Source organism: Erythrolamprus reginae, chromosome 1 (assembly GCF_031021105.1).
Source record: "Erythrolamprus reginae isolate rEryReg1 chromosome 1, rEryReg1.hap1, whole genome shotgun sequence".
Classification (NCBI taxonomy): Eukaryota; Metazoa; Chordata; class Lepidosauria; order Squamata; family Dipsadidae; genus Erythrolamprus; species Erythrolamprus reginae.
In genome coordinates this window covers 129,121,402-129,140,336 of record NC_091950.1, presented here as the reverse complement: position 1 = coordinate 129,140,336, position 18,935 = coordinate 129,121,402, and the positions used below count along the sequence as shown (strand labels likewise).

At 40.8% G+C, this 18,935-nt stretch overlaps 1 protein-coding gene across 1 annotated transcript; it reads right to left on the bottom strand.

Moving 5' to 3' along the window:
- Nucleotides 1-3,823: 3,823 nt before the first annotated feature.
- ASCL2 (achaete-scute family bHLH transcription factor 2) lies at nt 3,824-11,730 on the bottom strand. Its single transcript, XM_070735642.1, has 3 exons — nt 11,672-11,730; nt 6,159-7,010; nt 3,824-4,690 (listed from the first exon to the last, which is right to left on the bottom strand). Exon 2 carries the CDS (start codon nt 6,924-6,926, stop codon nt 6,168-6,170), a length of 759 nt encoding a protein of 252 aa, XP_070591743.1. The 5' UTR covers nt 6,927-7,010; nt 11,672-11,730; the 3' UTR covers nt 3,824-4,690; nt 6,159-6,167.
- Nucleotides 11,731-18,935: the final 7,205 nt, after the last annotated feature.

The following is an 18,935-nucleotide window of genomic DNA, read 5'->3' as shown; positions in this document are numbered from 1 at the left end:
ATATACAATCCAATAATAAAAACAACTAAAAACCCCTATTATAAAACCAAACATACACACAAACATACCATGCATAACTTGTAATGGCCTAGGGGGAAGAGCTATCTCAACTCCCCCATGCCTGGCGGTATAAATGAGTCTTGAGTAGTTTACTAAAGACAGGGAGGGTGGGGGCAGTTCTAATCTCCGGGGGGAGTTGGTTCCAGAGGGCCGGGGCCGCCACAGAGAAGGCTCTTCCCCTAGGGCCCGCCAAACGACATTGTTTAGTCGACGGGACCCAGAGAAGGCCAACTTTGTGGGACCTTATCGGTCGCTGGGATTCGTGCGGTAGCAGGCGGTTCTTACTATACTTACTGTTCTTCTCTGAATTCTTCCACATGACTTCACTTTGCCATCGGATAGCAAGAGAAAGTACCAGACACTGAAGTTTTATTTACAGTAGAGTGGATATTCAAGCAGCTCTTTTGGAGTGGAACTCTGCTGGAAGCAGAAGAAACCATTCAAAGACACGTGAAAGGTCTCCCTGAAGTCATTTGATATAGACATGGCCACCCGGGAAATTCTGGCACAAAACTGCCCTACCTGGCATGGCTTCATCTACAAGGGCTGCCAAGCTTATGAAGCAAGGCACACTGCTAAAACACAACGTAAGCGTGAGCTGCATAAGACCTGGACCATTATTACAATTGCAGTGCCTATACATGTCTACCACGAGCAAGAACATTTTATGCCAGAATTCGCCTGATCAGTCATCCTTGGATACACCATATCTAGTCTTAACGTGATTTAAAATAACACATGGTGTCAAGGTCTTCATCTAAAACAATGGACGAACAACAACAACAACATGGAATTAAAAAAGAACTACGCCTCTACTTTTCCCCCGAAGGACAGGGAGGCTCAAAAAAATGACAATATATAAAAACTTTTCTTCATCCTGTAATCCCCTTTCTGTTGGCTAAAGGCATTTTCTCTGCAATTTTTTTTCTTCCTGTCAGTTATAATAAGTCAGTAAAAGTAACAGCAGCATTAATGAGTTGTTGCTGTTTGCTTTCAGCAAAGGCTGTGTTGTAAGACAACTTCCTGAGCAGGGTATTAATAATTTTATAGGCACGGCTCAAAGCTCTTTCCTCCTCCATCCTTGAGGTCTTTATAATGTCCACTCTCTATAATGACTGGGTTCATACTTTCCATTGAATATACTGTAATTTGTTCGGTTGATTGAGCTTTCGCCAGTATATGACGACAGATAGTCATGTTTCACATGTAATCAATTTATTATAACAGAATTCTATACTGAAGCTTAATTTTTAAATCAGTTAAACCGTGACTTAGCGCAAGTGAAACTAGTCCATGAATAGCATGTGGTGCAAATAACAGCCACTTGAAGAGGCATACCATTAATCCTTACATTCTTAGGTGATGATGTTTGTCCATCGTGTTCGAAAAGGACCTTAGTGGGAATTGGGGTGGTGGTGTCAAGACTTGTGCGTGAATTGAATTAAAGTGAGGGGGAGGCGCATAGTCAGCCTCAATCTCTTCCCAGTAGCTTCCCAGTTGCTCCAGTAGCAGGACAAGAGTTTTCACAGTTGGAGATGGGCTAGGCGCAGTGGTTGACCAGGCCATCTTTCACTGCACATACTACAGCTACTTGGAGCTACAGGTGAGAGCTGAGTCTCAGGTAGGGACCAAAGGTGAACGAGCTGTCCTAAAATGAGCTGCGGTAAAAGGACACATGCCCCTAAACCAGAGGTGCTACCCTCCCTGAAAAACCCCACATACACATTCTTAGATAAATTCCATTTGAAGAGGGATGTCACAGGCCTGACTCTTGTTAATATGGGTAAAAGGTTGATTCTAATTTCCAAGGCTTCCAGCCCTATATGCTGATGAGAGAAGCCCCATTGCCTCTTTCTCTCTTGCAGATATTCTTTTTTTATTGTATACTTAACCCATAGAATAATGAATTACAGCTTTTTCTGTTCCTATCAGCAAAACCAATCTATGCCCGTCTTCTGTTTTATAATGAAGTTATTTCACAAGTATATTTTTTAAAAAACCTTTGGACAGAAGAACCTGTGAACCAAATAAATATTTTTTGTTCAAGACTCAAAAGACATGCAGGTTGTGCACACTAACAAAAAAAATCCACTTAGTATAACAATTTGAACTATACAGGTTCAGCATACATTATATTAGTTTTTTTAAAGCATATTCCCTACTCCTCACATAATACATCACTGTATTATTTTTTTTATAAACCTGAACACTGTATTTAAATTAAAAGTGAAGTTCAGCTATTTAGGAATAATCACTAATACTAATACATTGCCAAGTATCCTTAATTCCATGGAATATTTCCACTATTCTAATATACAAATAACTTAAAATTAGTAAAAGGTTGGTGGCTAAAAAGGGGAGCACTGATATTTTTTTTTTTGAAAAACCAAAAATCTATGTTATTTTCTCATTCTGCACTCAAGACTCAGATTTTTGTTTCCAAGCAGAGGCGTTTGCAGGATCAAAGAGTTTCACCAAAACAACTAAGTCAGCATCATACTGTCATGATACAAACTCCACCCCTTTCATACTTTACAATGTCCCGAAGCATAGAGCACAGCTTTATCACAATGGTGCTGTTATGTTTCCTCCAACCTTGGAAGAAATCCACATTTCCAAACAACAAATTATCTGTTAAAATAATTTAGCAAACTCTCTTTTCCCCATCAACATTTCTTTTCTTTCATTAAAATAAATTTTATAAACTGAGAAATTTTGAAATACTCAAAAGGAGCTCCAAAGATACTTGTCACACTGAAAATCCAGGCATATCTTTGAAATAGTTCTAAATAATCTGAGGATAAATATGGAACAGATATTGATCAGTCCTTTATGGTTTCCTCTTTACAAATGAAGCAAATTCTGACATACCTGCTTAACTAATTTTAATAGAACATACCCTGAGCATACCACAGCAGCAAAATAGCATGTAACCCAACATGAAGTGATCACACCAGTCTTTATTTGATTGCCACCCAAAACCACAACTATTACTTAGGCCGTTCCCTGTGGTTTAATTAAAAATGAAGAAAGATTATCCAATTCAGTTACAAACTACATTCTGTTGTGCACACAAAGTAAACCCCAAATTATTTTTGGTTAACCCAATGGCTTTGTTATTTTTTTATTTTTAAAAAATCTTTTTTTATTTTTATAAATAAAGGAGATGAATACACCTAGTACTATATTCCTTCCTGTTTTCCCACAATAAAAATTGTGATGTGAGTTAGATTGAGTGTGTGTGTGTGGCCCAAATCAGCCAGCCAGCAACTTTTATGTGTCTATTCTTGGATTCCTTTTAAAACTCAATGGATGAGATTACATTAGTTTGCTTTAGTCAGGTTTTTAAGGCAATGCATAATGTCCTGGTTCGCCTATGCTAAGCCATAAATCATGATTCACAAGGTGCAGGAGCCTGATCCACATGTTAGCCTTAAGCCCAAACTAAGCAAATTATGATTTAGTGTAATATCACTACTAGTAGTTTAAATAATGTGTTGAGAAATGAAAGAATTCATTCCATTGGTAACATGAGTAAAGATATTTAAATCCTAGATTGTGAAAAAGCTATCATTTTCAGTAGACTTATTTTGTCATTTCTGTATGTGAAGTAATAGTTTGATCTGTCAGCACTGAAAATACATAATATAATATAAACAGTCTAGTTACCTATTCAGCAATTGTATTAACTGAAACATAGAAAGCTTTTCTCCATAGCCTTACAAACCCTGAAAACAGAAGATGACATTTGTGGAAGCATAGGTTATTATAAATAGATTTTATTTATAAAGTTGATTTACATAAAATATGATACTCTTTAAAAACTGCATATATGCAAGTCAATAAATCTAGCAAGTGCATATAAAAATACCTTCAATACATTAAAAATAAAACTTCAGTTTGTTTTTTAGATAAATGAACCTTCACACCAGACCCAAAATAAACAAACAAACAACATCCTCAACACATTTAAGATAAACAGCTCTATGTTTCCTTAGTACAAAAGGCTAAGAAATTTGTCTAGGTTGGGTAAGTTCTCATTCTTTCTAGCTGATAGAGTTAATAAGCAAATTTCTATAAATTTTTCCTCTTGCATTAAGGAGACTTGCACAAAAATAAGTCTTCATATTTGTTCCCATAGGCAGCTCAAGTTACACATATAGTCTAATTCTGACGTTCCAAGAGCTCCCTTCCCATTCAGAAAAAAAAGGAAGCATCAAGTTTTCATTATTTTACCCCTGCCCTTATAAAAAGTTGACAGACATTACGTTGGAAGCCCAACAGATCTCCAGCTGCCAATAGATTCAGAGAAGCCTTTTCATTGGTTGTTCAAGAGTCAGAGAGTACCACAAACTGCTGTACAACAGCAGATTAAAACCATGGCCCCCTAAAATGTATTTACATAATTGCACTTTTTTTAAAAAAAAATAATCAAAACCACCAGTCTTTTGTTTCATAAACAAACACCTAGAGAAGGTAGTTAGAAAGATCTGACTGTCCAACATCCTTTGCAATGAGGCTTGAAGAGAGTTAGGTGCATGTTAAAACAGGGTGTTCCTGGTGCTCTTCTGCTGCATCGGAGCCTGGGACAATGAGGTACTGAGGTTCTACAGTGTTGCTTTCAGTATTCCTATAAAAGAAAACAGAAAAGCCATTAGGATCATGTGACTGACAAGAAAAGATCGAAAGAGCTTCCCAAGGCTTTCTCCGGATCCCAAAGCCAGACTAATGGAAGCATTGTGCCCAACTACCAAACTCTGCTATAAAGAAATTTACTGTCTAGCATGCCTACACATTCAAGTATTGTTTTGTCCATAAGTTGTTTTCAATATCTACCCCCATTTCTACAGGGAGAGCAGTCTATAAATCTACCTTCCTTCTGTTTTCTTTAAGAAGAGGGGGGCTGAGTTGTTGATAGAAAAAGGGAAACAACAGCAGTCTTTGCATGAAAATTTCCTTTTGCGCAAATTGCAATCCAATGAACAAAATTCTGAAGAATCTCATATGGGCCTTGTCCATTCGATTTCTTCATTCCTTACTCTATGTTCTATCTGGTGCGTAAATATGAAGTACCTATTCTTATCAATGTTGTTGTTTTTTTCCAGCAGGAAACCTTAGGTGGACAAAAACTTTTGCAAATGAAAATTCAGGAACACAAAATTTATTTCACACTGTGCAATATATCTTACTGGAGAGCACCAAAAACTAAATGCCTGCCATCAATTAGGTCCAACGTCAAAGCATTGCGGCCTCCCCTGTCAAACCCTCAGAAATAGAAGAACACTCCCAAATTAACTAAGCCATGAGCTCTCCTGTTCTCTAAGTGTGCCTGCTGACCCAGTAACCTTCTTGCATTTGAAAAGGACTTTCGTTTTTGCAAAGTTGGGACAAGAGGCGCTTGCAAGGAAAGCCAAGTAATTTGCAACCTTCAAGAGACATGTTAGCATTCCTGTCTGGGAGTTAGCCAGATGCTATCCCTAAAATCTTTGCAGAGCAGAATTCTCACCAATTTTTGTGTTTTTTTCAATTGCATCTGCCTTGTGGGCTGGTGAGCCAGCCTGCGGCGCGCAATGCCATCCAAAAAAATCCAATCCAATAGGAGGCTCAGGATCACCTTGGCTCTTTCTTTCCTTTCTTTCTTCCCTTTCTTCCTTCCTTCCTTCTCAAAGTGAAGCATTGCAGGCTACTTACTTACTTACTTATTTATTAGATTTCTTTGCCGCCTTTCTCGAGGTGACTCAGCTAACTGCTAGCTGTAGTTCAACAAATCTCATCACCAGCTCAAGGTTGCCTCAGCCTTCCAAGGTGGATAAAACGAGGACCCAGATTGTTGGGGAAAATATGCTGATTCTGTAAACCGCTTAGAAAGGGCTGTAAAGGCACTATGAAGCGGTATATAAGTCTAAATGCTATTGCTATTAATGAACCAGAATGCATTACCTGGGAATATGGAATCCCCCTCTGCCCTCCCACCCCCAAAAAGTTTTGCAGTGGGATATGTAAAAATGTAACGACGGAGAGAAATTCTGAGGTAAAAAACAACAACGCGCGCAATCCTAGCGCGCTTCCTCAGATATCAGCCTGCCGGGTGTTCTTACCGTCCACGCTCAGCAGCTCCCGAACCAACTGGTGAAATCGAGCAGCTCCTGTTCCTCAGGGCTGAGCGCCCCCTCGTAGCCGCTCTCGTCCGACGAGTAAGCCGAATGCGGGGAACCCGGTACGGAGCTGCCTTCGCGGCCGTCAAAAGAGGGCGAGGCGGAGGAATACGAGCTGCTACCGCTGCCGCCGCCGCCGCCGCCGACACAAGCGGCGGAGGTACCGTCGCGGCCGGCCTGCAAGAGCCCGTCCTGGAAGGCGCCGCCGACGGTGTCGTGCTCGTCCAGCAACTGCTGCAAGGCTTGGATGTACTCCACGGCGGAGCGGAGGGTCTCCACTTTGCTCATCTTCTTGGCGGCAGCGCCGTTGGGCACGTGCTGCCGCAAGGTCTGGAAGCCCAGGTTTACCAGCTTGACGCGGTTCCTCTCCCGCTCGTTGCGCCGCGCCACGGCCGCCGCGCCGCCCCCGCCTTGTTGCGCCGTCAAACCCGGGAAGGCTAAGCGCCTCTTGCAGCGCAGCAGCTCCGGCGAGCTCGAGCGCCGCTTGGAACCTTTGCAGCGCGCGGTCGGGTTGGACGGTTGAACCTGGCCGGGGCAGCCCGTGGCGACCCCCCACGGCTGGGGCATCCCGGACGAAGAGGACGCCACGCTCTGTCCGCCATGCACCTTGATCCCCAAAGAGCCGCCGCTATTGTAACTGTGCAACGAGTAACTTTTGCAAACCGCGTGGGCTGCGGGTTGCATGGTTGTTCCTAAAGCCCCGCCGTTCATCGTTGGAGCATCTACCCCGGTGTCGGTCCTTGGTTGCAGGTGCACTTGGGGAAAAGCTCGAGTTCGTTGCCCCAAAATCGGTGGCTGTAAAAAAAAATAATTTTAAAAAATGAGCACGCCGCTTCTTAAAGATGTCAAAAGTTGGGTTCGCGCAACCAGTGCAAAGGACTCCTTAGCTGCGCTTGGGGAGGAAGGCGGCTTCCTTGCTCCTCCCTTTGCAGGCTTCCTCCTCGCGCTCTTGTCAAAGCGCCTCTGCTGCGAGGTCCTGGCTTACTCGGCCCCTTATCAACACGCGCTGCTGCTGCCGCCGCTCGCGGGGCCCCGGGAGCAGCACGCGACGCGCTGTGCGCCACACACGCACGCCATTCCCGCCGCCCGCTTGGCTCCCCGGCCGCCTCCCCCCACCCAATGGGAAAGCTCGCTTTGGCAACTTCGTGCGCCCGGCGCGTGGCTCTGGCGGAGGTTCCATAAACAATCCCTCTTTCCTGGCGAGGGAGCACGCGCTCCGGCTCATTTGCATCCCAATGCAACCTGGTCGGGGTCTGGGCGTGATTGCTTCGCTTGCATACCAAGCCATCTGAAAAGTTGTGCGCTTGGGAAGCGAGCGGTGTCTGCTTTGGTCCCGTGCCTTTTTTTGCTGCAGGAAACATAGACAGAAAAAGACCTCATGGTCCATCTAGTCTGTCCTTATACTATTTCCTGTATTTTATCTTAGGGTGGATATATGTTTATCCCAGGCATGTTTAAATTTAGTTTATTTATTAATTAATTAATTCATTCCTTCAATTTTTATGCCACCCTTCTCCTTGGACTCATGGCAGCTTACAACATGTTAGCAATAGCACTTTTCAACAAAGCCAGCATATTGCCCCCACAATCCGGGTCCTCATTTTACCCACCTTGGAAGGATGGAGGGCTGAGTCAACCTTGAGCCTGTGATGAGATTTGAACCAGTCAGTTTCAGTGGCCTGCAGTACAGCACTCTAGCTGCTGCACCACCCCGGCTTTACAGTTACTGTGGATTTACCAACCACATCTGTTGGAAGTTTGTTCCAAGCATCTACTACTCAGGAACTTTCAACCTTCTTCCCCTAGACTCCAAAATTAGGCTCTTCCTGTTGCTTTTTGGAATACAGCTCACCTGTCTGGAACCCGCATAGCATATACCAGACTTGAAATACTGGGATTAGACAATTTACAACTAGGTGGCCTGCGATCTAAATGTAGTTCATAAAATCATATACCAAAATGTCCTTCCTATTAATGACTACTTCACCTTTAACTGCAGCTATACATGAGCACATAATAGATTCAAACTAAATGTAAACCACTCCAAACTTGACTGCAGAAAATATGACTTCAGCAATAAAGTGATCAATACCTGGAATGCACTACCTGACTGTGGTTTCTTCCCCAAACCCCAAAAACTTTATTCTGGGAATTCAAGTCCACAGGTCTTAAAGTGGCCAAGGTTGGAGACTCCTGACTTAAAGCATCTTTGATAGATAAATACTTGGTGAGAAAGGAAGTTAAAATCTTGAATTTTAGCATCCTAGTTCTCTTCATGTCTGTAGAGATCTGACTCTCCAAGAAATCCCCAAATCCACATGAAATGACTGAACTTGAAAACACATATTCCTGAAAAAAAGTTTCATATTTTGGGGTAGTATACACACTCCACGAAAGGTAAGGAGGTTATTAGGAAAAATAAATAACTATTGGGACAAAAACTAGTGAATTTTCAAACTCAAGCAAACAAGAGACATCTGGGGACATCAAAATTGCTTTGCGCCTGCTACCACATCCATCTCTACACCACAAATATTGACAGAATACATGCACGTTCTGAATCGGACCACTTCATCTTCCACCTAATCCATCAGGTCTACAGATCCTTTCATTCTGATCTTTGATCAGAAGCAGATTAAAAGTCAATGTGACTTACAAGCTAATTCCGTCACTTTGGACTAAGAGTTGTAGGGGGAAAAACAGTATTATTTAAATAATATTTATATTACATTTAATTTTAGAATAGGTGAGCATAATATAGATTATGGGTTGTATTGTTTTATAGTGTTTTATTACTGTAGGATTTTTTTACTGTTTTTTTACTGTTTTTAATATTTGTGACTATTAGCAGCCCTGAGTCTTTTTGGAGTGAGCGGCATGTGAGCGGCATGTAAATACAAATAATAAACAAACATAAATAATTGCCCTTCTAAAAGTTTTCATATTGCCTTGTTCGTTTATATTACATTGCTACCTCCTATTGGCATGAGTCTTCTTTTGAACTTGTAGATGGATATAAATTGAATATATAATTTAATAATGCAATCTGTCTGTCTGTCTGTCTATCATCTATCTATCTATCTATCTATCTATCTATCTATCTATCTATCTATCTATCTATCTTATATGCCGCCCTACTCCTCAAGGACTCTGGATGGCTTACAACAAATGAAAACAATATTTAAAAGAACAATTTAAAAAATAATTACAAAACCCTAGTAAAAGTCATACATATCTCTCAATATCTCTCATGACCAGATCTAAATGGTATCTCATTCAGTCAATGGCCCCAGGCCTGCCAGAAAAGCCAGGTCTTTACAGCTTTGTGAAAGGCCAGTAGGTTGGGGTGGGTATGGATCTACCCCGGGGGGCAGTTGGTTCCAGAGAACCAGAACTGCCACAGAGAAAGTCCTTCTCCATGGCCTCACCAGTTGCCATTGTTTGGATGACAGGACCTGGAGAAGCACAGCCCCATGGGCTCTTATGGTCACTGGGAGGTATATGGCAGGAGGTAGTCCCAAAGATATTGACATGCTTGTACTCTACCATTGAAACAAACCAGGCATGACTTCTCAGATTTCCCTTACATTTAATATCATTTTCAAGAAATTATACTTTCTTGATTGGATCCATTGCAAGTCAAAAATATGTTGGCCGTTGGGGGTTTATTTGGAGAAATGTTTTGACAAAGGAACTTTGGGGGGAGAGATAGAGGGAGGAAAAGAAGAAAGAATCATGACACATATTTTCTATATAATATAGTTATTATACAGGGAGTCATAAAACAGTTCATTAAGTAAATTGTTTTAAAGTTACAACAGCACTGGAAAGTGTCTTTTGATCATTTTTCACAATTACGACCATTGCAGCATTCCCTTGATATGATGATCGAAATTCAGACACTTGGCAGCTGAGTCACGTTTATGATGGTTGCAGTGTCCAGGGAATCAGTGTCCTGGTTGCAGTATCCGGATCCCCTTTGGTGACCATCTAACAAGCAAAATCAATAGCCAAGCCAGATTCACTTAACATTGTGTCACTAACTTAAAAACTGCAAACTTAACAAATGTGGCAAGAAAGGTCGTAACATGGGGCAAAAATGCATTTAACAGCTGTCTCGCTTTAACATACATTTTGGGGGTCAATTATGGTTGTAAATTTTCCTATATAGGAAAAACTCTTGACTGCATCAGCATCCCTCTCAAGCAGGGGTTGGTTCCTCTAGGTCAGTGGTCCCCAACGTTTTTTCCACCAGGGACCAGTTTCAGCAAGACAATTTTTCTATGGCCCAGTGGGGGCGGAAAGGGGCGGGGTTGGGGGAGGGATTAAGCATGGGGGTGCTGGTCCTCCCCGCCCCTCTTTCCCGCCATCGTCCTGTGGCTGGCAGAACCTGCCTCCCAAGCCCTCTTACCCAGCGGGAGCTAAGCGCTGGAGAGAGGGGGTCAGGCTGGCCCTCCTGCCTCCCCCCAGCCAAAAACGCAAAAGCGCCCCACGGCAGAAGCCAAAAGAGGTTTGAGCCTCTCGGTCCTTCCCGCCCCTCTGTCCCATCCATTGTCCTGTGGCTGGCAGAACCTGCCTCCCGAGGCCTCTTGCCCGGCGGGAGGCGAAGCGCTGGAGGGAGGGGGTGGCGGCATGAGGGCCGGCAGCTGCTGACTCCACGGACCGGTGCAACATGCCCCGCGGCCCGGTACTGGTCCGCGGCCCGGTGGTTGGGGACCCCTGCTCTAGGTTAAGACCAGATTGCCTGAACTGTTAGCGACCCCCTGGTGAAATGGTGATGGTGTCACAGGTCAGGAGCCAATTCCCAACTCTGCCACTACTGTAGAAGTAAAGTGCATGCAGCTTTACTTCTACGGACACATGGGTGCGTCCCAACGAGATTTTGTTTCTGCACATGCACAGGAAGCAAAATTGCATGAGGGTACGCACAAGAGAAAGATTTCAGTGATTTTTTTTGCACATGCGCAGAAGCAAAATCTCGCTGGGATGTATGCACACGCCAGCAACAGAAGCGAAGCTGCGCACACAGCTCAATGTTCGCTACCAGTACGCTGTCCTTATCCGTACCGGTAGCAACCTGATACTGGTGCCGGTCTGTGGGCACTGCCATCCTTTGTTTGGAATTTTTATTGAATTTTTGTTTACTATTTTGAATTTTTTTCCTGTTCTGCTGCTTGTAAAAGGGCCCTCCCACCCATCCACCCCCCGGGTTTAAACTGACCTTTATTCCTCCACCTGAAGCACAGTTCATCAGCTCCTCAGCTGTGTTTCGGGCCGACTCCAGCTAAGCATGCGCAAAAGCCAAATTGCACGAGAGAACGTGTGTATGCACGAACAGAGCAGGCGTGCAAAACATCACAGTACAAACCAATGGCAAAGATAAGTGGAACCCACCCTGTTTTCAAGTATATCCCACCCCAACTTCACTTCTGTTTTAAATGAAAAAGAAGAGTCACCTGTTTTCTTGGGTTCGTTTTCTCTTTACAAGGGAAAACACAGTAAGCACCTTGTCTCCTTGCTCTTTGCAAACATTGTAAATTCCCATTGTTACTTACTGCATGGCCTAGATTTGTTTATACAATAACAAACCCTCCGTGCAACATTTATTTAATTGCATACTCAGCTCTTTCATCATCTTAGGGCTGAGTTACAGTTTTAAAGGAATAATCAAAAGAATGTTTAAATACCATTTGTTGCCAAAATAGACTGCTTTGTGTTGTAGAGTTTAAATAAATGTTCGAGATCAAGGAACTAAAGGAAGAAAGAAGGGGGAAAATATCTTGAGAGTTTTGTCTCTGGCTTCACTCGTTTAATCCGGATTGGAACTGATACTGTGCCAAACTCAATTTTCCAATCACCTGATTTCCCCCTCACCCACATAAATACATATATTTTTTCCTATGGCATGGTTTTACCATGTTGTTCTTTAAGGATTTTTTTAAAATTTAGTCCTGCAGTTTTGAATGAGGGTACTGTAGTTGCTCCCGTATTCCGGCCCTGTAAATCATTTTGCGTTCAGTATGGCTGCTCTCACTGATCTCAAAAGTCCCATTACATCCCTACAAGTTTGGGATGTAATTCATGTAGGAGAAGCCAGGGAAGAAGTTGGAAGATATGGGGAAGCATTGTGGTTTTACAGCTAACCCCAAACTTCCGATCACAATTGAGCTCCATTTGTTTTGTTGGCAAGTGACACAGATTTGTTAAGTGAGTTTTGCCCCATTTTACAACATTTTTGGTTACAGTTCTTAAGTGAATCACTGCAGTTATTAAGGTACTAAGCGTGATTTTAAGGTGAATCTGGCTTCCCCATTGATTTTGCTTGTCAGGTGGTCTTAAAAGGCGATCACATGACCCTGGGACATTGCAACCATTATAAATACAAGTCAGTTGCCAAGTATCTGAATTTTGATCAAAGGTCCATAGGGATGCTGCAACAGTCATAAGTGTGAAAAATGGTCCTAAGTTATTTTTTTCAATGTTGTTGTAACTTTGAACTGTCACTAAATGAACCGTTGTAGGTTGAGGACTACCTGTATAGACATGTATTAATCTAAATAAAAGTTTGCATGCCACCTACTTCAGCCAACTCCAGTGGTTTCCAGGAATACAGTTCTTAAAAATTAAAAACAATACCCCATTTAAAACATCAAATTAAAAAGTAGTTCTGTGCTTTACAGCCCTCTCTTTTTTTAAAAAAAAAAAACCTCTTTATTCAGATTTTTCACATTTTAAAAACACAATTTCACTAATACAGCTTTCCAAAAACAGGATTGTTCCCTAATTCTATGTTTTCCATATGAAGGCCTATTGATTTTTACATAAACATTCTTATGTCTAACTATTCCTTTATACATTTTATATATTGATTCACATCATTTATACTCTACAGATATATTTGTTCCAATTATCCTAAAATTAAAATCCTTTAAACTTTTCTTTTCAAGCCATTCATATCATCTATACCGTATTTTATACTACATGGTTTCCCCCCATCTCTATTCCATCATTAGTTTATCCATCTCAGCACATTCTCGCATCTTTTTTATAATTATATCAACATTATATTATATAATCATTGTGTTTGAAGGGTTCTTCTCTTTCTTCCAATTTTGGACAAATGTAATTCTCCCTGTTGCGATTAAATAAATTTATTTTTTAGCATTTCCTTTTATTATTCCCGATAGAAACAACTCTGGCCTCATCTCAATTTTCTGTTCTGTTATTTCCTTAATACATTTTTTAATTTTTTCCCCAATATTCTTTCGCTCTGGGACAGGTCCACCACACGTGGTAGAACATCCCTTGTGGAGGTTTACATTTCCAACATTTGGGTAGACTTCACAGCCCTCTCTAAGCAGTTTACAGAATCAGCATATTGCCCCCAACAATCTGGGTGCTCATTTATCCACCTCAGAAGGATGGAAGGCCCAGTCAACCTTGAGCCTGGTGGGATTTAAACTGCCAAATTGCAGGCAGCCGACAGGCAGCAGAAGTAGCCTGCAGTACTGCACTCTAAACACTGTGCCACTGTGGCTCATGATCAACCCAAATGCTCTATGAAATAAACAGGTTAAAAGAATCTCACATAAGTTGTGGTAGGAAAGTTTTTTCCAGAATATAGGGGCAGCCCCAGATGAATATCCTTGGGTCTTGATCACTTAACTCCCATGGGCAGGGGATCTTTGGCATCAGATCATATGCTGCAACGTCCTGCCTGTCGGGGTCTACTTCAGCTTCAACCACAACAACACAAGAGCACACAACAGATTTAAACTTAATATTAACTGCTCCAAACTTGACTGTAAAAAATATGACTTCAATAACTGAGTTTTCGAAGCGTGGAACTCATTACCGGACTCCATAGTGTCATCCCCAAACCCCCAACACTTTACCCTTAGATTATCCACGGTTGACCTATCCAGATTCCTAAGAGGTCAGTAAGGGGCAAGTACAAGTGCACTAAAGTGCCTTCCGTCCCCTGTCCTATTGCTCTCCTATATCTCCTATACCTTTCTTCTATTCCTATATCTCTTCTTCTATTCTTTCATTGATATGTTATTTTACTATATCTTCTTTTCTATTCTTTCATAGATATATTTTACTATGAGTATCTCCTCTATAATCTTCATCATGTATTTTACTATGTGTATATAGATATATACCCACTAAAACCCTCGTTGTGTATTGGACTAAATAAATAAGTGAGTGAGTGAGTGAGTGAGTGAGTGAGTGAGTGAGTGAGTGAGTGAGTGAGTGAATGAACAATATCTAACAATATCAACTTTATTTGATTAGTCAATCGACCATATCAAAGCAAGAAAAAGGACCACATCGGTCATCATAAAACTGTGACTGGTTAAAATACAGTAAAATTGGCTAAAATAGAGGGAATTTGAATAAATAATAAGTTAAAATGCAGTATAATAAATAAATAAATACCTCTCATTCTCCTGCCAAGAGAAATTATTGTGTCTGGCAAGTACCTGGCAGTTGAATCATGTACGACTATATTGGTGATAAAAAGCACTTTGATCCAGAAGCAAATTGATAACTAGGGTAACAACCAGAGTACCTGTGCAACATTGCCCATAGTTACTAGACAGCCTGCCATATCTCGGACAATGAGTAGCTGTCAGTGTCAAATTTGAAGTAACCATGTGGTATTTTCTGAACTCTTTTTCAACATCAGTCAGTATCACCAATGGAAAATACCTATATAAACTGAAATCATTATAGAGATGCTCGCTACAGAAAGGAAAGAAGGAAAGGTTTTGTGGTCTTAAAGTTTAGTTTATTTGTAATATGATACTTTTAAAATGCTGATGAGCCTTTTTAAATAGAACTCTATAACTTTTGCTAAAGAATATTAGAATACCAGAATAAAAAATTATCTGATTTCTTTCTAAGTTCTCCGGCTCCCAACCAAAGAATTATAAAACTTAGATGCAGCTTTTCCCCCTCCCCCCCTTCTCTCTCTCTCTCTCTTTTTTTTTTTTACAACCCAGTGTTCAACTTCTATACAGCCATTCACCCAGCTCTATAAAGGAAAGGAGACGCAAAGAAGGAGAGGAAAAAATAAGAGAAAATAAAAGGGTAGAAATTGGGGAGGTTATTGAAAGAGAATTTAGCATGTGGACTCTTACTTGTTTCAGCCTCACTTCACCACTAGCACCAACCCCTTAGTAGACTGCACAGTGGAGAATACCACCCTCAACAGTTTATTTCACTTGAAGCTCATTTATTTTTACTGCTAGGAGATGGGAAATAGTAGAGTTCTAAGAGCCAATAAAAGATATAAATAAATAGTCATTGTTTTGTTTGCATTAACAACAACATTGTCCTTCCTTTACAGTTACAGGCTCCGTGCCAGCCATAGTTACACAATAGATTGAAATTCACCAAATTCATCTTTAACCAATGCTCACTGATTTAAAAAAAAAAAACCCTGCTGCTACTATCTATCATACTTTCATTGGTTAGTTCTGGAAGAAGAAAGGAAATCAGAGCAGAGGCAGATTAGAATGTCATAGTCCCCGCCTGAATTTATACGCAATTAAATGTGTTTTATTCCTGTACAAATGTCACAGAGGAACTGGCATTTGGCAAGAAGTGGCAGTCGTACATCCCACCCCTCCAGTTTCTTACAAAGGAGTCCTATATCCTAGGATACATTTCAAATTCTCATTATTTCTTCTTCAATATGATTCTACTTATCAAGTTCAGGCTCATAATTATATGGGATTATGGGCAGGGGCGCATTCCCATTCCCACCGCCACTGGTGTGCTACATGCGCAACTTCTGTTCTCCTGTATGCACATGCTTCCTGGCATGTTTTTGCTTCTGCGCAGGTGCAGGAAGCAAAATCTCACAAGGGGATGCGCACACGCAAGAGATTTCTGGGATTTTTTTGCTTCCGTACATGCGCAGAAGCAAAAAAATCAACAAAATCTCACGTGCATGTGCGTTCCCTCAAGAGATTTTACTTCCTGCACATACACATATGCAGAAATACACCGAGACGTGCGCGCGTGCATGCAGCTTTCACTACCAGTGCACCATCCTCAATTGTACCGATAGCAACCTGCTACTGATTATGGGCACCAAATTTTGTAAAGTACAGAAGATTACAGTATGCAAGGAACATTTCCATAGAATAGGCTACTAGGCTACACACAAATTCCTTGTGGGTCCAATCATACTTGGCCAATATTCTATTCTATTCTATTCTGTTTGGTTCTATTCTATTCTATTCTACTCTACTCTACTCTACTCTACTCTACTCTACTCTACTCTACTCTACTCTACTCTACTCAATTCCATTCCATTCTTTATTTATTGCTAAATGCCAGTTTTTCTCCAAGTTGTTCAGGACAGCCCATATTATTTTCTTTCCTTCACTTCTGTTTTGTCTTCAAAATATCATGTGAAATAATTTAACAGTCTACTGAACACTGATAATAAATGTTAGATAAATAAAAATAGAACAAAAAGTTAAATAAATAGAGATTTTAAAGTATTTATTTTTTAAAAAAACAGATTCCATTACATTTCCATTTAAAATGTCTCTAAATTTTCTTTGCTTTCTAAGCTCTCTTTTTCATTATTCATGAGCTATTCATGAATGCTAATAATTCTGTCTTTGTTTATGTGAGTTCCTAATGGAAATTTGGGAGAGAGAGGGAGTTTTTGGCTACTTGGCACTCCTTATTTTGCAAGAGAAATGAATTGTTTTAATTAAAATTTTAAGTTTATTGTTAGCATGCTGTGGAATAAGGAAACTATAAATCCCAGAATGAACTGAGTGAGTCATTGGATTTATATATCAGAGAGACATCATGCAGAGGTAAAGAAAAATTCATTTTTTAAAACATGGATTTAAATTTTTCTTACATTTCAATTTCGTAAATTACTCAAGACCCACCTATATCGCCAGGCATGGGGGAACTAAGACACCTCCCCCAGGCTTTTATATTTTATGTTTGGTATGTATGTGTTATATGGTTTTAATTGTTGTGGTTTTATATATCTTTTTCTTTTAATATTAGATTTGTTCTACTGTTATATTGCCTTTTATTATTGTTGTGAGATGCCCCGAGTCTTCGGAGAGGGGCGGCATACAAATCTAATAAAAAATTATTATTATTATTATTATTATTATTACTATTATTATTATTATTTCAAATCAATTTTTTTTTTTTACAAAATTCCTTCAGCAATTCTATGATTGTAGTGCTGGTGATGATGTATGTTATTATTTCTTAAATTTAGTTGCTTTAATTTTCTTTAGCGTCTAATTTCCCCCCCACCATATATATATATCTGTTGAATTTTTTTAAAAAAAATAGAAGGTATGTTTGCGGGGTGGGAACCGAAGACTTTTGAGGGCAACATTTTCAAAAGATTTTTCAACTCATTCTCCTTGGCATCCCATTCACTCCCTTCAAACTATTTTGAAACTGTCTGGATACATTCTGAAAACCTTTATATTACCTCGCCTCTTAGCCTCCCTGCCTGCTTTGTGGGAGATGTGTCTGTATATATGCTAGAGGGATACATAGCTTCCTCTCTCTTAAGCAAGCCACAGTCAAACCTCGCTTCCATTCACGGTGGAGTCCCATCATGAATGTTAATCCTGGCATCCCCTAGCAGTCTTTCTCCTCCTCCTCCCTTCCTCCACAACCCCTTCAGCTTCTCCCCTTCTTGCAGAAAGAGCCAGGCCTGGGTTTAAAAGTTTATTTTAGCTTCGATTGTGCGAAGCTGCTAATGCATGTTAATCAGCATTCACAATGCATCCTTGTGAGGCACTAGAGAATGCGGGCTTGAGTTGTAGGGGCTTTTTGTTCTGCAGTAATTGTGATTGTGAAGGGGAGCTTGGGCTAATTAATTTAGTTGGTGTGTGTGTTCTGCCGAGGAAAAAGGAACTTGATGATTTATAGCGAATCACTTTTATTCTTTTTAGCAGGCAAACTCTAAAGCGCATATAACCATATTATAGCCAGTAGGTGAAAGACTCAATGCCAAGGAGTTGGAGGAACACCCCCTGTAATGTTCGGCTCTGTTCTGAGACTGGTTTCTGCAGGAAAAGAGGAGTTTTTTCAACCCTTGACTTCCTTGGCTGTCTCCAATGAATGTCTGGCGTGAAATTATTTTTCTTTTCGTTTTTTTTATCTCAATTCCCTAAGAAGAATTATCCAAAGATTCAAGCCCTTACTAATGCTGCCACAAGAAATGCAAGCTGCCCTCAAATAGAAGAGGACAATGTCCTCCAAGGAATAAAATCTATGGTTCTCTTCAAAAATTAAAAACCAAGGATTTAATACAAAGGTGTGTATCATATCAGACATAACTTTGAACAAAAGAAATAGAACATTTTCTGGCAGGGAAGAATTAAGAGACATGGAAAGCCCCCCCCCCCAAAAAAATAGCCTTCATCAGTGATGGCAAACCTTTTTTTTGCTTGGGTGTCAAAAGGGCGCATGCATGCGCGATATTCCACCTGTGCGTGCCGACACCCATAATGCAATGCCCTCCCCATGCGCATGCGTATACAACCCCTCGTGCTATACCCCCTGCACACATGCATGCAGGCCTCACTGAAGCCTCCAAACTCCAATTCAAAGAGAAGGTTTTAGGCTGTGCAATGTTTTTTTTCAATGTTGTCTTTAGTGACGCCCATTTGTGTTAAACCATTGTGAGTATTTGTGGTATGTCTAGGG